This window comes from Nymphalis io, chromosome 1 (assembly GCF_905147045.1).
Source record: "Nymphalis io chromosome 1, ilAglIoxx1.1, whole genome shotgun sequence".
Taxonomy (NCBI): Eukaryota; Metazoa; Arthropoda; class Insecta; order Lepidoptera; family Nymphalidae; genus Nymphalis; species Nymphalis io.
In genome coordinates, this window is record NC_065888.1 from 3,480,816 (window position 1) to 3,506,496 (window position 25,681).

The following is a 25,681-nucleotide window of genomic DNA, read 5'->3' on the forward strand; positions in this document are numbered from 1 at the left end:
ATTTGATATAAAGATCTACAAAAAAAAATATATTATTGGACGAATTAATAGTTAACTACTATTTACTAGCGGCACATATCGCCTAGCGAGAGTTTTAAAACTCCGAAATTTCAGCAATGCGTCTTCGAGACCCTTGATTGCACGAGATACGACTTATCAATATGCCGTTTAGCTTAAATGAGACTTAATGCCGTAACGGTCTCAGGATAAAACCAAGCCTATGTTCAACGGGCATTGTGTAATGAAAATGGTAATTCGTAATTTTTATATATTAAAAAAAAAGTATATGAAATTTTACTGACAAAGATGGCAACACCGGAGTAGAAATAAGCCATGGTAAACACAATACGAAAAACTGTCAATAAATAATATATCTTTATTATATCCTTATTTATATACTTATTTCGTCGAGATGTTGAATAATAAATTCTTCATAATTCTGTTCGTTTATCTTGGGTTTTTAAAACCCAAGATTTAGCGACGCTTTAAGCAAATTTACCCCATAGCCATGACGCGATATCATTGGTCGAGATCTTGAATGATCTATGATATTCATTATTCACTTCGGATTCGCGAAAAAATGGCGTTTTCAATGTCCGCGAAGTTGTAATCGGAACTTCGAAAGTTAAATTAATGTGGTTATAACTAGGTAAGTAGAATAGTGTTAAATTATAAATTAAGGTAAATTAATATACTATGTATAATCTTGAAATATGTAAATATTTACGAATCTTAATATTAAAAAAAAATAATAACTATACCAGAAAGAAAGTTTCAATATCTTTACGAGTGACAATTTATCACTAAAGTACCGAGAAATATAATTAAAAAGCGAATTAATTTTCCAACAAATATGTTTAATAATCACAGTGGTAATAAATTATTTTCATAAAATTACAATCTAAATTAATCAGATTACACCAGCGATACTGTTGTGTGATCAAGTATATAATAACTAATTTAAATAATACATTACAAAGCAAATATAATAAGCATCCTAATTATATTTATACAAAAATAAACTACTCATTTAATAAAAGGCTTTGCCTTAAAGGGAAAATTATAATTATGTTTGTGTTTATCATAACACAAAGTAACTTACATACAAACATATAATCACAGTACAAAAGTAAAGCATTGCTCCTTCAATCAGCATCACAGACTACACTATAATTAGCAAAATAACCTTTATACGTCTTTCAGTTAATAAAATAAGACAATGCAATGCATATGATCAATTTTAAACATTTAAAATTAAGTAATATTTATTCTATTTTTTCTAATAAATATATTGACAATTAAGTAATTATAGCTACTTCTATATCCGAGGGTAATTATTTATTAAAAATCTAATGTAACTGGTAAAGAACTCGGAGTAGGATTACAATTTCACTAGTGTAATATGAAAAAAAACATATTTTTCATAGCGCAGACAAACTAACAAATCCCCTGTATTGATATAGGTCTGAGATTGAGATCACTGTGTATCACAGCAAGTTTAATGTGTTCCATATGTATAGTGATTGAATAAAATGTAATAATAAATTGTCATGCCCATTCTACGTATACCATACATATTTAAATACAAAGGTAACTAAATCTTCAAAACAATATTGCAAACTACTTGCGGTAAGGATGCTGTTTTCAGTGACCTTAATATCAACATGGAATAACTACCAAACTTATATCTAATGAGCCGTGAATTACGCATTCGTTTAAAGCATACTATGTCAACTACGGAATTACCTAACGTGCACACCGACGACGCTACATAATAAAGCGAACAAACACTCATACACATATCGTAAGCTAGTCCTCGTTACGGTTGGCGCTCATCGATCATCAGAATCATAAAAAAATGCAATCGTATTCATAAGTCCATCTCCTTTAACGCAGGCATCGGCCGCCTGGCCGGGCGCAGTCAGACGCGCGCGGGGGGCGGCGCGGCGGGCGGCAGGGCGAGCGCGGGCAGCGGCTCGCGCCAGTACACGCTCTGCGAGAACTCGGCGCTCGGCTCGCACAGCGCCGGCGGGAACACCTGGTCCACCAGCACCGACATGTGCGAGTACCTGCGGCAACCACACGCCTTTACTCGTACTTATCATACAACGACAATGTGTCAATGGGTCCTCATAAAAATGGAAAGAAATGTCTCCCGCTCGTCGACTAGAACGTACGGGGATTTGTTCTTAACATATTTTTTATAATACTTAGCAATGTGTGTAATATATTTGTTTGAAAATGTCCAAGTGGTGTTAATCGTATTAAACATATAATTAGGAGCCCGAATGTGACCGACACCAAAATTACAATAAAGTATTGAGACACACGGCTGACCCATAAACGAAGAACAAAATTATTCACTCTCACACCTAGAAAAGCTATCTGAAATAATTATATTTAAGAAAAAAGAAAAAAGCTTTTATTATATGACATGTCGATGATTACTGTGTTACTTGTCAGTTTTATTAGGGAGCGTGAAGTTGCTTTAGAAGGATGTGACTGAGAGATGATAGCGCGTCAAACCCAATGTCATGCCGTACGGCTTACCGGAAACGGTGTACGCTTCATAAATCCAATTCAATACTACATTTAATATCTACGAATCGCGCTAGCTAATAATTTTATCACGTTTCATTGGCGGGAAGAAATCATCGACCATGTCACTTTGCACGTGGTAACTGAAATAAAAAATATATGACTTAGTGCATTTTCACCAGAGGATAATTTTAATACGAGATTTGTATTATGACATCAACAATACACGATACATACTACACGTGTAGTACTTACCTTCCATATTCTATTTTAACATTATTATAAAATAAATAGTTAAAAAAAAAAATTAGCGATTCATCATAAAGTGTATTGTTGATAGAATTAAAAGCTGATGACAAAATGGATAGTGTTTTGCAGAAATGTTTCAAACACCATTCTTTTAGTGTGATTATTTTTTCTGTGGATTGGAACAATTATGTACAAATATCTACCACCTTCACCTTTGGCTAAGAGTACATACATCGTACAGACACACGGTGTTAGTTGACAATGACATAGATGGCGTTGAAAACGATCCATATACCACACATTTATAAGTTCCGTTACTCACGTCGATTGGAATGTCTGAGTCAATTCGTGCTTGAGTTCACCCTTATAGTTGATGGTGAATATTCTCACTATAGGAATGCCGACAGCTTGATACGCGCAAACGTCCTGTAAAAACATAATTGACAATACTTACTATTTAAAATATATACATTGTACATATAAAAAAAATCAAGGAAAGTATTCTTCAGAGTATACAAACATAATAAATATTTAAAAAACTACGACCGTAATTATAAACATTGTATATAATTGGGAGCATTAGTTAAACAATGCCGTGTGAACCCGGGTTCCTTCAAACGAGGCGTGAAGAGGCATCTTGCGGGCCGGCAAGGCGGGGACGGCTAGAACAGAACATTCTTCTCGACTGTACTGACCGTCGTCGCGTTTGGACTCTACTACCACTTATCATCAGGTGGAGTAGAGTCATTTGCCATCCCGGACATATAAAAAAAAAAAGTGTCTTCTTTTTGCGAATGTCAAATCAATAATGTCAGAAAGGGGTATATCATTTAACTAATTAGTTGCTAAGCCACGATAAGTAAGGCCCTATAAATAAATGATGTCAAAATAGTTGTGTCAGATATTTGTATCCTGGCTGATTTCTCAACTCAAATAACATATTATAGTGTTCGAGTTTGGGTGCTCACTTTTCTCTCGCTCTCATTAGACGAAAGAACGGATAACCGAGACGACAAAATGATTGGAGGAATTGACTCAATACAAATTACAAGAACAAAGGACAACTTATTACCTAGATAGAAAGTCAATAGCCTTCCTGTATTAATTAAAAAGAAAGAATACTTACGTTGACCCTGTTGCCATAACCGGCGTAGAAGGGGTTCGAGCCCGACGGGAACAGTGCCTTAATGTCAGCTAAACATTGTATCTTAAACTCTTCCGGCTTCTTCTCAATGACCTCTCGGTGGAACGCGCGCAACAGCGACGTGGGGTTCAGCAACAGTGGTCCGTCCGGAAGACAAAGCTCGCCTTGCCTGATCGACCTTAGATACTCCCGGGTTACCTTTAAATAAAAAAAAAATAAACATGATTACAATTTAAAAAAAGAATAAATTAAAAGTAATTGTTAAAAAAAATACGTTTTCATTTGTCACAACCAATACTGAGTACAAATGTATTTTATTGTGGTCAATGAATTGTTTTGATTAATTTTCCAGTAACATAAACATGACCTATAAAATCTTGACGATAAAGAGGTCAGGTTAATTCAATGCGTAAACAATTTTAATTAGTAATTAAACAGGTTAGGAACACGTTTATATTAGATTAACGATTGTGAAGACCCTTACTAACCCTGGCTTGGCCGATAGCCCGCGCGGACAGATAGAGCAGCTGGTAGCCGTTGTTCTTAATCTTTGTGAAGAGCTGCGCCACACCAGATTGCGCCCAGTCTTTACCCACAAGTGGGAATATATGGCCCAGCACATCTGACCTGTAAATCACATCTGATATAGAACCTCGATAATAGTAATCTTTTAGTGGAATTGTAGGAAATATTTTATTGAGAAAAATTTAGTATGCTGCTTAAGAATAATACTAATCGAATATACAATACAAATAAAAATACATATGTGTATAAATAAAAAAAAAAGCTAAACCTTAATTGATTTTGTAAGCAACGGAATCGATATGTTTAAGAGTATATATGTACATAGCATAGCGTGAACTTCGTGCAAATTGTATAAAGTACACTTATAAAAAAAAAACAATTTGTTGGATCCTGCAATTTCCTGTTTCATACAATGGATGAGTAAATAATCATCATATAGAGTGTGATACAGTCGAGGTTATCTGATCAACGAAAGACTGTAGGCATTGTATATATTGTAGTTTCTAGTTTCTGAGATGAGCACGTTCAAATATACGAACAAGGTTGCTAGGGTGGCCTTACTTCGTCAGAGCGCCACGGTAGCATGCGTAAGCGATCCCGTGGCGCTCCTAGTTAAGACGGAAAGGGTACCGCTGGTTTTTTAGTGGGTATTCTGATGTTCGAGGCGCACTCGGCGCCTTGGACACCTGCGACCCACATACCCCCCCACTGTTGCCGTGGGGGAAATGCGTAATGCGTTTTTTCCAGCGTTAAAAAAAAGGGTGGCCTTACTTGGTGATAGTCCCGTCGATGTCCGAGATGACGATCTTGTCGTCGTACCGCCAGCGGAAAACGTTGCACTTGCAGCGCGTGGTGCCCTGGTAGGCGGTCGTCACGCTGAACACCATCTCGTTCATGCCCTCTCGAAGGTTCAGCTCTTTCTACGAGAACAGATACAAATACAGATAAAACAAGAAATAAGAAATGCAATATTTTGTTAATTGTCGTTAATCGTATAGATTTCGTGAATTGTAATTAAATTTATTTCATTATTTAATAATTGTATTAATTCTAACATGCATGATTAATTTTAATTTATTTTATATATTTCTTTATGATTGTATTGTTATAATATTGAATTTTAAAATAAAATTTATTAATGTTTGCTTTTTTGCTATTTTAATGTTTTATTTATTATCGGAAACTTTATTGGTTTATGTTGTATTTGTTGTATTATTTTATTTAATTGTGTTATTATACTGTTTGTTTACTGAATTATAAATGAATAAATATGTATATCAATAATAGCTAACCGTTATCAATTTATTCGTTTCGTTTCCATCCGTTTAAATAAATGAACTGGATGGAAAACCGCCTGACGCTAATCCGTTTTTAGTGGTAATGTTTGATAGTCACCATATTAATGGTTGATGCTTACGTGCTTATTTGATATAACGGCTACTTAATAGGGGATTACATGCCATACTATGTATTATACATACATTAATTCCAGCGTTTGTTTAGATAATACGAGTCCTATTCTAGAGATAATTGCAATGTTATTGGAATAATGTAAGTCTGATATTAAATATCAAAAATATGTGCAATCTCATTTAAGTTTTATTGATGTCAAACATATGACTATGAGGATAATAATAATAATGTCCTCCAGACCGATTTCGGCCACGGCGGCCAATCTCAAGAGAGATTAGCCAACTACGCAGGAGATATTACAGTGCACAAGTGTGTGCGCAAACACAGGAGCACTCTCTATTCCTTAACTCTCATAATCCGATGGGAGGGCAATCCGACACGACCGGAAAGAGTTCAGGCGCAGGACCAACGGCTATACGTGCTTTCCGAGGCACGGCAGTGTTCACACTTCCAACTTCCAGACTCCGGGCTGCTACTGAGAATTTTCTGACAGAAAAACCCAATAACATTTTATTGGCCCGACCTGGGAATTAAGCCCAGGACCTCCGGGTCTGCGGCCTTATATCAAGCCACTAGACCAATGAGGCAGTCCAGAGAGCCAATCCAGGCAGAGAACCAATGAACAACTGCCTCAATTTCAGTTAATATGGCTATTTGCGAGTTACCAAAATCAAACGAACCATGTTTTTTGTTTAAGACTAATGCTGTATGTATAATTCAAATAGGCGTTGTGGTTGGCTAATATGGCAGATTTTGAAGGATTTTATTAGTTATATTATAAAAGTTAAGATAAATACTTACAATTTGTTCAGACGAAAGACGTAGCGTCTTGCGGAAGGTGGACGTTCGGCGAGAACTCTGCTGATGGCTCTCTTGATCCGAATCAGACGAGCTCTGGTCGTGTTGGCTGTCAGATATTTTAGCTGAACATATTAAATATCTTACGTTAAAATATTAGTCACACTTATAGATAACTGTATAAAGTATTTGTATCCATTAATATAAAAAAAATAAAAACAATATTTTTTTCGATAACACAGTTCAATGCAACTATTAAATATATGCAGCAAAAATTTATTAAAAAAAAAAACAATGAAAAGACAATTTCTGATGTAAACATACAATTTGTTTGTTTGTTCTTTAAATTTGGGATAGATCAAATACTCTAATTAAAAGTTTTTTTTTTAATATTATAAACACTATATTTACTCTTATTTATCTATTTATTAAATATATACGTATTACTGAAGATATATCCGGCACAGACCTCATTAATAACCTTCTGGTGTAATAACTAAACATAGATATTACGATCATCCCATAAACAATACGCTATTTCATAACTGGTTTAACATATTCCTAACATATATGAAATCGATTTGTTACTTGCTTAGACGGCGTCATAACAAAATAATTTAATTATGCATATGCATTTAAATATGTGTTTTGTTTAACTTACTTTTAGGTATGATTGGAGTGGATTCCCTGGGCTCTATAGTGACTTCAGGTTTCGGTGCTACTTCCATTACGGGAACTTCCTTTGGCTTTTCAATTTTCTCTTCGATCCAATGATCCGCCTGATCCTCGTCCGTTGATTCAGCTTTAGCTATTATTGCTTTGGTAGTAGCTTCAATTTGTAAGGCAGTTGAATCCTTTATGTCTTCATCTTTAGGTTGTGATGATTCAGATCTAATATATAAAACAAAAATAATGCATTTTTTATTATTGGCAAATGGATAATTCTTTTTTTTTTCTTAAAATTAATAAATCTTTACAGGATGTTGGGAATGAGTGTTTTTATATGTGATGATGATGGTGGAGGACAGGAGTGTCAGGAGGACTGACAGATTTCACCAGGGAAATTGACCACGGCGGCCAAGCTCAAGAGAGAAGTTACATTTTAGTGCACAAGTGTGTGCGCGAACATAGATGCAATTTCTAGTCTCTCACTCTCATAATCCTATGGGACACCACCGGAAAGTGTACCGGCGTAGGACCAACGGCTTTACGTACTTTCCGAGGCAAGGGTGTGTACACTACAAACTTACACACACCGGGCTGCTAATGAGAATTTTCTACAGAAAAACCCAATATCTTTTTATTGTCCCGACCTGGTGTTTGAACCCAGGACCTCGGGATCTGTGGCCTTATATCTAGTAGACCAACGAGGCAGTCACCTTGACTGCACGTTAAACCTATTATCATTTATGTAATTTTCAAAAAAATAAGAAGAAAAACAGATAGATACGGAATGTGGACATAGCTTATCCACTTACATAATTATGTGAATATCCAAATTGGGAAATTGTCGCTGTTCCAACATTACATCTGTGAAATTTTGGATCGCGTTCGTTTCTATCATATAAAGTGTTGGCACGGTTCCCTTGTGACTGGCGTGCACGAGTCATTGCGGATATAATCTATCTCTTTGAAGTACGAGTACCTACATTAAACTATAAATAGTTTTAAATCACTAAAACATGCTAACTAATAAGACATGTACATAACAGTACAGTAACAGTAACAGCCTGTTAATGTCCCACTGCTGGGCTAAGGCATCCTCTCCCTTTTGAGGAGAAGGTTTGGAGCTTATTCTACCACGCTGCTCCAATGCGGGTTGGTAGAATACACATGTGACAGAATTTCAATGAAATTAGACACATGCAGGTTTCCTCGCGATGTTTTCCTTCACCGGCAAGCACGAAATGAATCATAAATACAAATTAAGTGCTAGCCGGGGTTTGAACCCACGATCATCGGTTAAGATTCACGCAAAAAACATATGCATAAATCCTAACTAATAATATGTATGGGAAAGTGAGCTTGTTTATATGTTACACTTTCAAGTATTAACTACTCAACCAATCATTATCAAATTTTACATACACGTGGTATGGAGTACCTAACGTTTTCCTCATTGCCTCTAACGCGGGCGATGTTGCGGGCGGATACTATTTCTTATATAAATAAACTGAGTGTCTCTATTTATGGTTACAGTATAATATATTACTGGTGGTAGGGCTTTGTGCAAGCTCGTCTGGGTAGGTACCACCCACTCATCAGATATTCTACCGCAAAACAGCAGTACTTGCTGTTTTTGTGTTCCGGTTTGAAGGGTGAGTGAGCCAGTGTAATTACAGGCACAAGAGACATAACATCTTAGTTCCCATGGTTGGTGCCGCATTGGTGATGTAAGCGATGGTTAAAATTTCTTATAATGCCAATGTCTATGGGCGTTGGTGACTTACCATCAGGTGGCCCATATGCTCGTCCGCCTTCCTATTCTATATAAAAAAAAAAATCGTAACAATGTGTCCCTAAGATCGTCATTCGCAACCAGCACGATATAGACTATGAAAAATATTAGTTGTGTTTTTGACTCCGATTTCACGAAGTGCATTAATAATCTGTGAGAACTCACTTTACTCACACGTGAAATGTATAACCAACCGATTTATGATGATATACTATTTTGATTCGTGTACTCTTGTAATATTATTATTATAATGGTCAATATCGCATATCACCTTCTGACATTTCACGATCGTTTTCTAAGCTTTGAGTTTGTTCTTAAAGAAAAAATACGGATCGTTATGTTTTATTATGACTAGAATGTTCTCTTGCAGCGTCACGGTGACGACTCGTGTCGCTCGGTTTACTTATCAAGTAAACATAACATATGTTATTGATGTTAACGAACTCGTCTTTCGTCTTATGGTAATTTTAAAGTCGTTCAAATGTTTTTTTTTTTTTAATATTTAAAAAGTACACTAATGAGTTAATTGTAGTCTTTCTCCGAGTAAATTATATAAATAAGTATAATTTTATTTGACAGATTTTTGGCATCAAAATAAAGAAAATATTTATGTAAAATAATGGTGTAATGACTAGTCCAAGTTTAGATAGCGCGTCTGTTGTTAAATTTTATTTGGCGAAATGTTGCCAAGTCCGTGGGACTTATGCCCACAACGTTTTAAGTTTAATGCCGCGTAAGACGTATTACATTGTATTAAAATCTAGGTATCAGCGAGAACAAGATATTTCCAACAGTAACACTTTTTGGCCTTAAAATTTTTAAGGCCAGCATCAAAAGTCAAATTCTATTTCACGTAGCAGAAGTAGAGTAGCACTGCTAGGCAGTGGTTACTGAGTAGACCTCAAATGGTCAAGCGAACTACGATTAATGCATTTGTTAGTTCCTCATTAATACGTGACCGCACCTTTTATCCTGGTTGGATCTCCGCCAGCTCCACCACGAGTACCGCGGCTTGGCCTCGTCCACGCCCCGATTGATCTGCGTGTCCTCCTTCTCGCCTTTCTCCAGCTCCTCCAATACTCTCTACGAAATATATTAGTAGTCACAGCACTATCGCACTAGACATCATCATCATCATCATCCACATATCAGTCAATCTATGACCACCTACATACGTGCGTGAGGCGATTACAGGAAAAGGGTATATGCCAGATTATCGTCACTATAACAAACGATTAAACAGGCCGCGACGAATGTCTATGGACAGAGGTGATCACGCATCGTCTGATCGGCTCATCGGACGACAGAGGGTTTTACTTCCTATCAAATATAGAAAAACAATACATTTGGGCACGCAAATAGTGATACATGTATGAGTATAGGGCGCGCACTCACGGTGGGCAGCGGGCGGCGGTAGGCCAGCAGCGACAGCAGCAGCGGGCCGGCGCTGCGCCACGGCAGGCGGCGCGCGCCCAGCCGCACCTCGAGCCGCTCGGCGCCCGCCAGCGACGCGCCGCGCTCGCAGAACTCCTCGAAGCTCAGCGCGCGCGACACCGGGCCCTCGCGCGCCATCACCGTCACCTGCCCCCTGCGGCGCGCTCGCGTTACACTCGTGCACTCGATCACGCACCCACGCCCACACGGCACCTCCGGCGTACTCACTTGGCGAGGAGCTTCTCGTCGTCGTCGGAGTCCAGCGCGGGCGCGTCGAGCGAGGCGGGCGAGTTGGGCGACTGCGGCAGGGACGGGCCGTTGCCCGACTCGTATTCCTCCTCGGTGGGTCCCCCCGCGCCGCCGCTCCCGCCGACTGTCCGACCGATAACAGACGGCTCGAATCAGTTTTACGTTTCGATACTAGTTTTGATATGATTTGATCGCATCGAACGATCTTTACCTGAGCGATACCGTTCCGCGTGATGTTTCGGGAAGTAGAGATCGGGATCGACTTGACCGCGATCGAGGTCGTCCAGGTAGACGCCCTCCGGCGCGTTGTCAGTCGCCTCCCGGTTCGACATGAAGCGGAACATGCCCCTCAGAACTCCGCCGCGCTCGGTGCGCTCCTCGTCGGAGCTGAGAGGCTCCGTGGGTGAGGCCGGCTCGGCTGGGGAGGCGGGAGATTCGGGAGTCTCGGGTGATTCGATCGACTGCGCGCCTCGAACTGGCGGTTCCGGGAGCTCCCCCCATCGCCACGACTGCGAGGACTTGTCGCCGGTGCCGGCGGCCCGTGCCAGCTCCACTTCCGTGTCTGATTGGACCGGCGTTCCGGAACACTCCTTACTGAATAGAAACGGATACTTATAAAATATAAATTAAAAGCTTATAGTAACGTAAAGTAAAGTGATTATAATCAATCACCAATCCTCAAGTTTTTACATATATTGATTTTTTTAATAATATGTAATGAAAGTAAATTGCATACATTATTATAATTTTTAGCCAAAAGTATAAATAACAAAGTTCTAATTCTATGTTAATCTACTATTTTCAACTTATGTATCAAAACAAATGTTTTTTTTTTCTGGATTGTATCCATTCACGCATAGATCATTCATCCACTTGCGTGAAGGTCTATGGCATATTTGCCTCATAAATCCTTATTATTATCATCACAATAGGTGGCGCTTCAATCGTATCAGATAATTGTTTAAAAAAATTGTGAAGTGAATATATTGGTTGGTTTAACGGATATGATTAATACAATACATATAAAGCGAAATAGAACACTATATTACGATTAAACGTGACCCACATCAGTCGTCTACAATTACATTAATATCAATAAGAAGCTGATTGGACTAAATTGTTTTAACACGAATTATTCAGCACGTACATAGGTCTGATTATTACATTACAAGTTACAAAACATCACCGACATGTCGAAGTCTGGCTTTTAATAAAGAAACCTGTAACGGATTCAAAAGCTCTGATAGGCTATTTCGACGGTATCTAATTGATATTTAAAAAAATACTAGACTATTTTGAAAACTTGTTCCTTATTACCTTGCTTGACCGTGGTTTACAAATTCACTATTAATTCGAACTAACGGCCTTGGACACCGATAATGTCATTGTACGTACATGGCGCTATATTAATATTATTTATTGGCAAGGATGTTTTTCTTTTAAATTTGCAACGTTAAACATCTTTATCTTCGCTATGACCTCCGTGTAAGTGAATAAATATTCATAATATAAGTTCGATAAAAAATGGAAAAATTCAAAAATATGGCCTGAAAAATAATTACTACTGAAATACATATTGAACAAAATACAAGTACGTTATCTATCGAAATACTTCTTTAAATGTTGTATGAAAGTTCTACGAAGCGAACACTTTTAGCTAAATATACACGGGATACAATATAGAAGGCAATTGAAATTGCGATGCGATACATTAAATAGATACTTCAAACTTTTCTATTTTCGTAAGTGGATTGAGCTACATATAAGAATAAAGTTTAAGAGTAGACAGTAAGCGAGGCGTTTTGAGATAAATCAATGAGTTTACGAGTGTCTGGAGGCAGCGTGCACCTCGAACGCTGTGTCGGACAGCGCCAGTGGGATGCGATTGTCACCACTCAGCTTCAAGTTGGATAACTCTTCACTGCAACCAGGCAACACCTTTGTCAAACACTAGTACGCAGTGATACTTAAAGAGCTAATTATTTAAAGCATCATCGTAACCACTTTGAAGGAATGAGTCCTTCAGAATATTTGGTTGTTAAGTATTTAACATGGATTGCCTCGTTAGTCTAGTTTATAAGGCCGCAGATTCCGAGGTCTTGGGTGTAAACCCCAAGTGGGGCCAATAAAAACTTATTTTCTCAGTAGCACCCTGAAGTCTGGAACTTGGAACTGCATACATTCCCGTGCTTCGGAAAGCATTGAAATCTGTTGGTCCTGCGACTGAACTCTTTCCGGTCTCCGTGTCTGTTACCGTTACGTCGGATTATGAGAAATGAGGGATCAGTGTTTACACATACACTTGTACACTATAATATGTCCTGAGGAGTTGGCTAATCTCGTTGGTGATTGACCGCCGTGACCGAAATCGTACAAGAGGACATCGTCATTGTCATAATTTAACATAAAAGTGTCAAATTTTATAGACTTACCTAAGAGTTCCTGATGCAATTTCGGAGTCACTAAAGAAGTTAATATCGGTGACGTTGGGTATAGCGGCCGGCAGCGAACCGCGCTGTTCGGAGCCGGTGAGATCAGATTGACTAGAAATTGAACTAGTCGAAGATTTTCTTTGGTGCTTCTTCTTTGAGCTGGCTTTCCTCGTCTTCTTTTTCTTCTTACCGTTGCCGTTCGATTTGAATTCGTCTGGGTTTAGCACCACATCGATGGGTCGGAAATCATTATGTTCGCTTATTTTCTGAACAGTCTGATTGGCTTCACTGCCCGCTGCGCCCAGCTGCGTCGCTGCGAATGTCTTTGGTTTAGAGTCAGTCCAGTCTGACGATCCTTCGTTTAAACCGTCCATTTCGAATAAAGCGTCATTTTCATGATCACTAATTCTGCTTTTGTCATCTTTCAAGTTATTTTTTGTGATTTTGCTTAAATCGGGTTTTTGCATCGACTTGCCATCAGCGGTGTATCTACGAATTAACGAAAAAAGTTAGTAATCTATGCAACACTTAATGTGATTGATTAACACAGAGGTCTCTCAAGGAAATAAAGTAATGCATTGTTGCGAATGTCTGTTTACATATACAATACATATATACAGACTTCTACATTCACGTGAACCGTGGAATAGCGTGTTAACTCACTTTCTAATTAATTTTCAAAACATAAAGGTGAGAATATAGTTGACATTGAAATATATTTCAATATTGGCTTGTTATGGGATATTTCTTATAATGATTCGTTCACGAATTTTATTACCGAAGCAAGAGACAATGGGTTACAGTGTTTTATATCTCATACTTGTAACAATAATTGATTATTAATAAAAAGTTATATGTACGTAGATCGTAACAATGCATACGTAATTGTTTTCTTATAAGTATATTACAAAGATAACATATAAATGAAAATGAGTCACGTATGCGGTGTCATTTACAGCACTATTGCCCTTTGTACTGTTTGTATTTTTTATAAATAGGATTTTATATATATTGTCGTCCAGCAAAGCTATTCAATATAAGTAAATGAATGGTGTACTCGCTGTTACTTATATCGAAATCGCTCCTTTGTTTACCTTCTTTTCGTGTAATCGGATGCCTGTCCGTGGTCCGGCTCGACAGCAGACAGCGAGTTACGACGACGCGGTTCATACAATTCGTCAAACCGTGAGGCAGGGATAGGTGAGGTGGCGAGATGGGCCGCACATTCGGCCTCGTCTTCACCTACTTCTTCAACAAAAAACGCCTCGCCAGACTCACCTAGCTTCATGTGAATGTTCAGCGGTTCCCCATTTAATTCCAAGTCGACCTGTGAATAGCAATGCTTTTAAGTTTTTTATAAATCTGTATGAACTTATGTAATAGACTCACACATCATCCTGTATGGCAACAATTTTTTCGTCGAGTCATTGTTACGAACATTAATCACGTTTACATTGTCCTTGTTGCTTTTTTATTTATTTTCTTAGCTATGTTGGTTGCTTAAGGACGGGGTTTTCGTATTATTCATGATTTAGATTTGATATTATTTTAATTATATAGTATTTAAAAACTCCGTTACACTTAAGTGATGATATCTTTAATAAACTTTTATAAAAATAACAAGTGGCCTCATGAAGACAAAATATTTGTGCCAAATTTTTCATACAATTCTCGTATTGAGAATTGTTGTCTACTTTGGCAGCATTCCAGTTTTCACAGTGAATCAGTCGTACGTTTCCTATCTTGTTTTGGCAATACATGCTAACCAGAACAAACAGCATAATATCGTTATCGTCAAATAACAATCAAAATTTAGATGACACATTATCTGTAATAACCTGATCGACTTTCTTTTTTTTATGTTTCGTTTAATGAACTCTATGATTATAAATACGCTGGACTCGTTTTACCGGAACAAGCGTAAACAAATTCTTTCCCAGAACATTCTAGATGCAGTGAGCTATAACCTCTCCCACGGAGTATGAAGCTAGCAGTAGATTTATTAACTGGACACATTTCTACACACGTGTCCGTGGCAAATATTGCATGCACGCAATTCAGTACGTACAGTGTTTCGTGTCTTCTTTACGAAATGCGTGAAATCATGTGACGACAACTGCATTCGTCATTTCCTTAGCAATATTACATTTGGGTTTATACATTGTATTAATGAATATGTAATAATTTTGCTCTAATTTACATACCAAACCAGGTAAGGTACAATTATAATCTTTCATAACATAAAAAAGGAAATGTGTCATAAATATAGCAACGTAATTAAATAGAAAATTCCTTAATAGCTGATAATGATCAAATCTTAATCTCTCTGATTTTAATATATTTTCGACTTTTACCATAATACTGTTCATTTCCTTGTACTGCCTGATACTGATGTGACTAGATTTTAATTAGAATAATTAATATTGATAAACTTTCTGAACTCAATTAATCATCGTATTTAATTAGGCAATCTTATCAAGGAAACTCATTTTCTTTTTAAAAATATTTTAAGTGTAGGTTATAAATGATTTACAGATTGCAAAAAAACAACTAGAATATAGATTAAATTGGCACAAAAGCCTTGAAGCGATTGGAATACTAATAAGTTTATCGTAAAAAGTGAAGCCACAGAATAATTTATACGTCTTCCGCAACAAGATTCTTTTAGCTAGACTTTATCTTACAATATGTTAAGTCTTAGATTATAGAATCGTCTATATATAAATGAACGTCAAATATAAAACGGTTCAGTATCTTTTTCCCATCCAAACCAATTTCGTTTTTTTTTTGTTTGGTAGTTGTATTGTCTCGATCGAACTATAATGTTATCATTAAAACAGTTTTGAAAATAATAATAGTAGAAAAGAAATGTTCGAAACATTAATGTTTTCCTCACATTCTCAATAATTATTATGATCGTAAGAAGATTGTGTAACGAGATGGGTATGACAAGACCAAAATACGCAGATATATAATGCTAGACCAAGTGCATTTGAAAATAATCGTAGGAATTACGAACTAAGCTTTAGTCCAAATAATTCGTCTCTCAATATGTCGAAAGACAATGTCTAAGAGATTGACCGCTTATAAATCAGCAATTGTCGACGTCAACTGTTGTTCACGTAATAAATCGAATGAAACACATGTCATTTCCATACACATTGGTCTTTTCTACAAACGAAATCAGTCAATCACTATAGAATTATGTCTAGGTTCGTTTTGTTATAATACAGACCGTCGCCACGCTTATTTTGCGCTGCGAAACTGCTTGAAGCCAGACAGACCAGATTTGTAAATATTTGGTAATTGACGATACTATAAAATCGAACATGTCCGTACTTTAGGCGATGAAGTATGGCGCTTTAGTGTAAATATATAAACTACATATTTTATTACAAAATAAAAAAAATATTCGTAATATGTGATTAGATACATTGAAGCTGTTATCTGGTTACGTCAAATGTATTAATAATAAGTCGATCGACCTTGATTTTTAAATAATCTGTGCACTGGAAAACATGCATATTTTAATTTATGGTAATGAATTTATTATTACTACTACATCCTCAAAAAAATATATATTCAATAATACGGCAAACAGAATTTCGGAAAGATCATTTAACAACATTTTAAAATATAGATTACATTTAAAAAATATATATTTTAATTATAAAAAACAGCGAACGTCAAGAAGCGTGGTGCTTATAAAATTACTTTTACACCTATTTTTTTTAAACAAATAAAAACATGATATATTGGTATAATTGAATGTTGAAATATTGATAAGGACTCAGTTGGGTTATAAAAAGCTATGCACAGTCTCTTTATTTGGGCAATTTTTTTATTTAATTCTTTAATATCTACTTACTTAAATTGTTACGTGTATAACAATAACATCACATTTGTCACGTTAAGAATTTAGTTTAAATAAAAACATAAAGAAAGAGATACATTTTATAAAATAACAAGATCATATTTCTTGTATATAAGATACATCTTGTATATAAGATATATAAGATACATCACGTTCTTAATTTAAAACAAAATAATTTTGAAATATTGAAAAAAAAAGTTGATTTTTTAACGTAAGATTAAAAGCGATTCGAACTTACCTAGCTTAAGAATATTAAAAAAAAATAGTCAAGTAAAGCTGTTATGACCCACATTCATAATGATAACGTAATACATAACCCAATGTTGTAATATTATGTCAAAATTATTTTAGTTGTTATGTGATAATTATTTATTACATAAGTATTTCATAGGTTATGGACAATAAAGCTAATCAATCGATGATTTAGATTTCTTTAAAAACTATATTATAATCGTATGACGTTAATGAAAGGTCATGTTTATTTTAAATAATACAACGACCCGTATTTCTTCATATTATCGCAAGTCGCGACTTATTTAGATAATAATGAAACGAGATCTGTAATAACCGATACATAAGAATATTAACTCCTAGCTATTGCCCTGCTGCGTCAAGTTTTGTTTCCTGTAAATCCGGTATTTTATGTCTATGCCGATTACCAATCCCAAGACGACGTTTAATCCTGATGAAGTAACAAACAAACAGAGAGAATGTCTTCCGCGTTTATTCTATTAGTATAAATATAGCGTATTCCAATCACAGGACTACTCCTGTAACTATACAGATACAAAAAACCTTAGGTTTACATGTTCTATGCGATTTTACTAATAACTCTGATATATAATACACTACAAAGTTCTTGTTGAACTTTCAATAATAATAGATCAGTGTTCCACTTAACTGCTCATATTCACTTTACTTTTATTCCAAGTTTCCGATAATAACCTCCCTCGACATTCTAAATGCCATTTTTAACGAATCCATAATGAAAAGGTATCTTATTAATATTATTCAAAATCTCGACCGAAATAATATCATGACAATTCAATGTCAAAGTTGTTTGTATGTATTTTTTAATCCTTTAATTGGAATAGACTTTAGATGATCGTAGCTCAGTTAACACCAATGTTTTGTGTAATGGGTCATATGTTTCATTTATTGCGGAAGTAAAAATATTTTTTCAACAATAATCTATGTTTTATTTCAAAGAAATTATACTAAGCTGGCGCAGAAATACTTTATTTGTTCAGAATGTTCACTTATGATTCATATTATTTTTATACAAAGGTTTAAATAAAATATACGAATAAATAATTCAACCTCAATGTTAAATAAGCATCATAAATTAACAACAGTCCTTTTGTCTAGTTATTAATGACATCAATTGAAATGTGCAAATATTCAACAAATAATAATTAACAATATATTTACCACTTTAAACCTGGAGCGTAGCACGCCGAGTTTACCGAAGCGGACGTGGAACGGAGAGCAGGTGAAGCTCCCATCCGGCTGCTCCACAACGACGACGTCTATAGCTCCCGTCAGTGTTGCACTGTTTATCTCATTGTAAAATTCGTAAAAATTCGCGAAGAATTTACCGATATAGTTCATAGACGACATATTTACCAATTTTTTTACACTTTCACAATACACAAAAAATTGTTAATAACGATCGAATAATGTCCGATTACAGTTCTTATTCAAGTCTACGATTAACTATTTTAAAAATTACCCCATTATTAAAACGGTGTTTAATTAGTTGGAGTATCTGAAACAAGTACATTTATATATTATTAAATGAAGGAAGAGAAATTATATACAGCTGATAAATGGCCTCCTCTTAAGAAGGTTTGGAGATTATTCCATCACGCTATTCTAATGCGGAAACAGATCTGTCAAAATTTTATTCTGCTCCTGTAGGCTTACTCACGATGTTTTCTTTACCGCCGAGCACGAAGTGAATTATAAACGAAAATTAAGCACATTTTTTTTTATTTAGTTTAGGAAGGCGGACGAGCATATGGGCCACCTGATGGTAAGTGGTCATCAACGCCCATAGACATTGGCATTGTAACCATCGCTTACATAGCCAATGCGCCACTGACCTTGTGAACTAAGATGTTATATTCAAACCGGAACACAACAATAACAAGTACTGCTGTTTTGCGGTAGAATATCTGATGAGTGGGTGGTACCTGCCCAGACGAGCTTGCTCAGAGCCCTACCACCAGTAAAACATTTTAAAACATTAAACCTTTGTGTGGCTAAAGTTCTGGTAACAATTCCCGTGATCTAACCACTGTGCACTGGGCTATCTCGGCAAAGACTTATTAAGAAAAATATAATACTTATTGAATTGATTAACTTGAGAAACAGACCGAAAAACGATTTTTAGTGAAAACCGAATTGCGGCATTAGTTTTGATTTTAGCTAAAACTTAACTGAAATTTTGTTTTAACAGTTTTTAACATTGACGTTGTGTAAATTAATATAGTTAAGCATTCAATATTTTTTAACAACTTATTTAGTAATGACACATTAATTTCCCTATTCATGTTCGTTTTTAAGTTAAAACACACGATTACTTTCGATAAACAGTTAAGTTTTCTTTAATAGTTTGTGATTTTCAAGGCTAAGAACCAAATTGCCAATCACTATTTAAATATTTTAGAATTAAATAAAAACTTCAATATTTATCTTTTTTTGCAAGTTTTAACTTTATTTATGAATGAATAATAGCCATGACATTGTGAGCTTGTATAATCTTTATTAATGTATTTTTTATTATAACATGTTATTGAGGTGAGCAATAGTGGTTTCCATTTTAAAATGAAGTAATCATTATTTTAATTATTAAAAAAAAAAACAAGAAATATTTAATATTAGCAATCAAATGTAATCTAGTAATCTAATCGAAAGATCGGAAGAATACTGAAGCATTTGCGTACGCTGTTAATGACAATTGATATTGTTTTTTTCACTACCACAGAATGACCTTCAATGAAAAGCAAAATTACTTGTTATGTAAAAACCAATAATACAGATATAATGTCGTATGTTATATATCGTATGCTGATATGTTAGTATTTCTAATCACTGTCGATGAACGATCTATTGAATCAAACGAATGAATGCGTCTAATGAATTTTCCAAGAACGAATGACACGCTGTTAAATGCATAATATATTGTGAAATGCTGAATTGATGACTAATATAACTATCATAGAACATACAAATTAATTTTACAGGCATGTTTTCACCACGCGGCAAACCGCGTAGTTTGTTTTTTATACCCATATTTGTTTAGTTCGAATTCTTTATAAGAAAAAAACAACACAAGCAAATCAGTCTAACAATCTAAACGTAATTCGTATTATCTTTATGGATATTATGAAATGTGTATTGAATATCTATGAAAAGAATTACATTATCGTTCTTTTGATTCGGCACAGTTTCTTATCTTTAATAGTCAATGTACCCAGTATGTTGTTTGTTAAAAATAAAACACGAGAAACGATGACGACAGACGATACGTCCTAAAAAGAGAACGATAAATATTTTGTCGTGGTCAATAGCCAGACAACAACAATAACAACATCAGACAGTAATTATATATTGTTACATTATAAGGCCACGATATCCGGGAACTCAGAACAAAGCATGTCACCACTATCGGTATAGATAAATTAAATAATTAACGGGTCGAAGCAGTTCATACTATAATGAATAATTAAATATTTACTCTGGTTATTGCAATAGAGAAAGAAAAATTTATATTTGTACTTTTTTTTACAAAGTAAAACACACTAATTTAAACATAACTATTGTATGTATACGTGGCGTTCATATATATCTGACAAAAAAAGATTCCAACTCTCCTTGGGAACACCTTTGTTGGTGGGTTGTTTTCCAGGCACCAAATGACTTGTCGAGACTTTGTATTAGAATACCACCCCTAGAGTTTTAATAGGACCGCTAGACATTGCCATAACATTGGTTGTAGTAATAGTAGTAACAGTATCTATTTTATACTGACTTTCTTTCTTCTTAAGATTTTGGAAGGAGATTCTTCTGGAAGATATCTTTACTTAGCGTTAAAACCGCTATCGTATTTTTTCAATATTTTTTTTATATTATATTAAATATCGTTGAATTGTCTTTGTGGTGCATACTAAAGAGCGCAATGTACTTAATTATTATTTGGTTATTCTTTGTCAACAGGTTACCCGGTGGGTGGTCGTGATAACCACCGAAGAAGACTGCCCTCAACCACATAATTATCTAATACAACTGTTATTATAAAGAATTTTACTGTCATAATATACTGACATCGAGAGTAATAAAAATAATGACTAAAATAAATGTTAGTATGTATAGTAAATGTTAGTAATGTGATTTTTTTTTATTTCTACAAATTAAACCGAGTCCGTGAAACATGTTTCGGTCGTGACTATTTTATAGTTCCTATCTCAAATAAAAATAATATATTAAAAGACTTCAGGAACTAAAGTTCCCTGAAAGTGTTTTTATTAAACTCCTTCTTTTCACTATAATCACTACTTTACATCAGAAAATTCGCAAGAATGTGTAAGTTAATAAATAAAATAAAAAACAGCGGTTAAATGTCCAATTAAATGTTCAGTATTGTCCTTGGAACATGTCAGTTTTCTAAAGTAAACCCATTTTATTGGACGGCAGCCAATACTACGACTTGTTACTAACAGTTGTTATGCGAAACTTAAAACCGTACTATTTCCAGGTAACATAAAGTAAAATTATTTCATTAATCATTCATATACGGATGCAAGTGATTGAATTTACACCAAACTCAGGCGTTTAAAATGAATAAAAACCTATTTCACCTGCTTATTTAGGATCGAAATTATAAAATAAAATATAAATTGTAACGAGATGTAGAGGAACAGGTGCGATTGTGACCCTTGGGCTCCTGTTCCCTTACAAGGCAAGCTGTATTAGAGGGGTAAATAGGAATTCCATTTAAAACTTCCTATTATATTTTTGAAATAAAAAAAAATATACCATTGAATTCCATATAATATCAAACTAGTGTTATTTAGTTACTTTAAAAGACTAAAAATGTAATGATGTTTTGTGTGAATCTAATCCAAAAAGAGATTAACTACATTGTATTCAAATATAAGAAAATTTACCACAAGTGTGTGCCAAAATGGATATAAATAATTGAATATTTTTAACACTGAGAAATTTAATCGTCACACACAATAACATGGGCATTGACCTCTTTTGTAGAGCCCTAAAATAATAGGGATTATTTTGCCTTGATACTAATATATGAGTAATAATTTTAAAGAACAAGCAACTATGTTTAAATTTTAAATAAACATTTTAATAAACGCTTGCAATGAGATAATTTATTCACTTTTAAATTGGGTCAAAATTATGGAAATATTACAGTTGTACGTTTAAATTTAAAAAAAAACGAATGCGTTTGATAGTCGTTATGTTAAATGAATGTCTAAGCATATGTAAAAAAGTATTTCCTAAAACATGTATGTAAATATATAAAATCTACTTATTATTATATATTATACATACGGAAAGTATTGACGTAGACGAATGATAAATAACAAGATAAAGACAATAAATAATTAATGTGTTTGTTTTTAAGTTCATTAATTAATATTTTATTAAACTGTATTAATTTAATTACACTCAACTAACACGAAATTAACCAAAATAGTTCATTGAGACCAAAGGACCAAAAGAAGTTAAAGAAGCATGAATAACTTGAAAATCCTTTTAACGTTGGAATTAAAATGAAACAACGTAGACAATTTATTTAAAATAAATAATCCACTATTATTATATATATTTAAAAAAAATAATCCACTATTATTATGATACAAAAATTATAATTACAATAATGAGATAAAAAACCTTTGCTTAGAATTAAATTGGCAACAATGTAAAAATATTTACAGCTTGTAAAAAAAACAATTATGTAAATTTATGCTAACATTAATATTAGGTACATAAATAATATAATTTTAAAGATAATTAATTAATTTTATTCACGTAACATACCTGTATCAAAATAGCCTATAAATATAATAAGTCACTAGACACTTGATAAAATATTTATTGTATTTGTCACTTATAAAAATGTGCGAATTCTCATACGATTAAACACGATGAGACTATCAATAAATTAATCAAACGCGTGCTATCAGTACCAAGTATACTTTTACACTGCTGGTAGTCGGTAACTCGGTAGGTACTGAATGAAAATGGTGGGTGCGTCAGTAACCGATAGCTTCAAAACGATTACTTCATGACGTCGACATCGTCTTACGATGAACGCCTACATTGAAAATTTACACACACAATTATGTTCGTCTTACGATGAACGCCTACATTGAAAATTTACACACACAATTATATGTAACGACTGTGTGTTATAGGAAATCCAGTGAGGTGGTACGCCGCTCCACGCAACGTGTTGATCGCATGTTGTGGCGTGATATCGCACCATTTTATTGCGAAAGTATCTTCTGCTGTTTAACTTAAACTTGCCTCCAAATGTCAAAGGCATACTTTGCGATAAAATGATTTTTAATTATATTTTACTGTATATGACGTTGTAAATCACTTATCAAACGTAAAATTCTATTAAGGTTTAATTAGTTTCAAATATTTTTATAAATAATGTTTATATACCTATACTGCATTAAAAAGCTCCTTTCTCTTCTATTTTTATTACACAACCTTCAAAATGTTTATTTTGAAATTACCCAAACCAATGAGCCAAATTACAAAATATTTTTTATTTAAAATACACATATACTTTATTTCGTGTTAAAAATAAACTGGAGATAGTGTCCTATTTTTCCCACTGTTTTTCAAACCTAAAAGTGGTTACTGTGACCTAATTATTACCAGTTACATAGTTATGTACCGTAGCGGATATTACTGCAGACATTTAATTTGAGATCTATATATGCTGTATATGCTGATAATGGATACTTACGCATACAGTTTCATATACTTTATCTGTTTGTCACGAACGGGCCCATTGTCGACAATTTTCTCTCCAAATACGTCGACATAGTAAAATTTATCTTATAAGATATGTATATACTAAATATCCCTACATGATCAAAGTATTGATTCTACAAGTATAATCCCCAATAATAAACAATACACATAAAGCTTATCAATGGTCATGCTTTAGTGTTAAAGAATAGACTCTTTGTATAAGAATTGTTAGTTGAATAATTATACAAAAATATTAAATTAATGTATTCCCTTATTTTGCTCTTTCAGAGAATATTCAAAGGTTTGCTAATAATTATTGAGTTGTATGATTCTAACTACCGAAATTTCTTTCCATTAAATTCAATTTAGAAAGTTTTCGCAGCTCGAGTTAATATTTATTCTTATAATTCAATGATAGTATAAGATTCTTTATATTTTAATAAATTGGGGGCAGCGGATTAAGAATAATAAAAAACTCACAAGGACACAATCCAGACTGAAAGAAACGTCCGTACATGGCTTAATATAAATATCCGTTCCGAGACGAATTTATTTAACCCACAAGCGTTGGCACTGTAAACAGGTACCGTTGCCACTGCAGCAAGAGGCCATCGATAAAGTTGATTGCTAATTATTAAAATAGTAGTATATAGTAAAAATATTTATGTTCAAATTAAAAAATATAAAATTATTAGGTTAATTTAGTGTTAAAATATGAAATAGTTAGTTTCATCATGCAAATGAAGTTTTAAATCTATCAAATGATATAAATGCAAAATCTATTTTTTTTAAGAGCAGCTGGTAATAGACAACTTTCAATAAGTCTAATGGGAACACTCATGATTGACGTTAATTTTAATCAAACGAGATGAGAAAATAAATTTAATAAAATCGGAAGATAATTGAAGAGACCCATGTCACTCACATATGAACTATTTCATTTCATAATTATATAGTAACGTTAACGCCATTAGCTATGATGGCCCAGTGGTAAAACCTTAATTTTAAGCGAAAACGTGGGTTCATGCCTGGATAACCACTGAATTTTTATGTGCTTAATTTGTGTTTATAAATATTGTACTCGTCCTCAACGGTTAAGTAAAATATTGTGAGTATACACGTGTTACACAGAAATCAACATGTGTATCCAATCCGCATTGGAGTAGCGTGGTGGAAGAAAATGAAGTGGTCCTTAGCCCAGCTGGGGGAAAATTACGGGCTGTTGCTTTACTAATTTAACAAAGATGTGACACTAGACGGTATTTGTCCTCGAAATGGTTCAGTTATTTTCGCGAGCAAGAGTACAAGGTTACGCGCACACAAACAAAACATTTTACATTACGTATAAAATTTGGTTAGGAATATTAATTTGGACATAGGAATTTATATTAAAGATAAAGAGTATTCTAACAAAAAAAAGTATTGTATAAATTGGTATCTTAAATATTTAATCAAAAATTTAATCAACGTCTATAAATTTAATTTAAAAAACTACAATTCCAATTGTTAAAAACTATTTAGACAAACTAATAATAATCATAAATCTAAAA

The 25,681-nt window shown here is 34.3% G+C and overlaps 1 protein-coding gene across 4 annotated transcripts in view; it reads right to left on the bottom strand.

Moving 5' to 3' along the window:
- Positions 1 to 817: 817 nt before the first annotated feature.
- Positions 818 to 25,681, bottom strand: part of LOC126768250 (phosphatidate phosphatase LPIN3) — a 28,368-nt gene continuing 3,504 nt past the window's right edge. Inside the window, exons 1-17 of one of the 4 annotated variants that reach the window (XR_007669227.1) lie at positions 23,181 to 23,368; positions 18,546 to 18,882; positions 14,335 to 14,567; positions 13,241 to 13,729; positions 12,634 to 12,729; positions 11,020 to 11,402; positions 10,788 to 10,932; positions 10,521 to 10,713; positions 10,090 to 10,208; positions 7,329 to 7,558; positions 6,671 to 6,792; positions 5,228 to 5,376; positions 4,420 to 4,558; positions 3,914 to 4,129; positions 3,110 to 3,213; positions 2,551 to 2,681; positions 1,921 to 2,069 (exon numbers count right to left, since the gene is read on the bottom strand). Coding sequence is in view for 3 of the 4 variants with exons in the window: in XM_050486263.1 (XP_050342220.1) it covers positions 1,922 to 2,069; positions 3,110 to 3,213; positions 3,914 to 4,129; positions 4,420 to 4,558; positions 5,228 to 5,376; positions 6,671 to 6,792; positions 7,329 to 7,558; positions 10,090 to 10,208; positions 10,521 to 10,713; positions 10,788 to 10,932; positions 11,020 to 11,402; positions 12,634 to 12,729; positions 13,241 to 13,729; positions 14,335 to 14,567; positions 18,546 to 18,734 (2,955 nt within the window). In the remaining variant the exon portion in view is untranslated. Of the gene's footprint in view, positions 2,070 to 2,550; positions 2,682 to 3,109; positions 3,214 to 3,913; positions 4,130 to 4,419; positions 4,559 to 5,227; positions 5,377 to 6,670; positions 6,793 to 7,328; positions 7,559 to 10,089; positions 10,209 to 10,520; positions 10,714 to 10,787; positions 10,933 to 11,019; positions 11,403 to 12,633; positions 12,730 to 13,240; positions 13,730 to 14,334; positions 14,568 to 18,545; positions 18,883 to 23,180; positions 23,369 to 25,681 lie in introns of those variants that run through there. The other 3 variants (XM_050486263.1, XM_050486271.1, XM_050486281.1) reach the window with 3 other exon arrangements.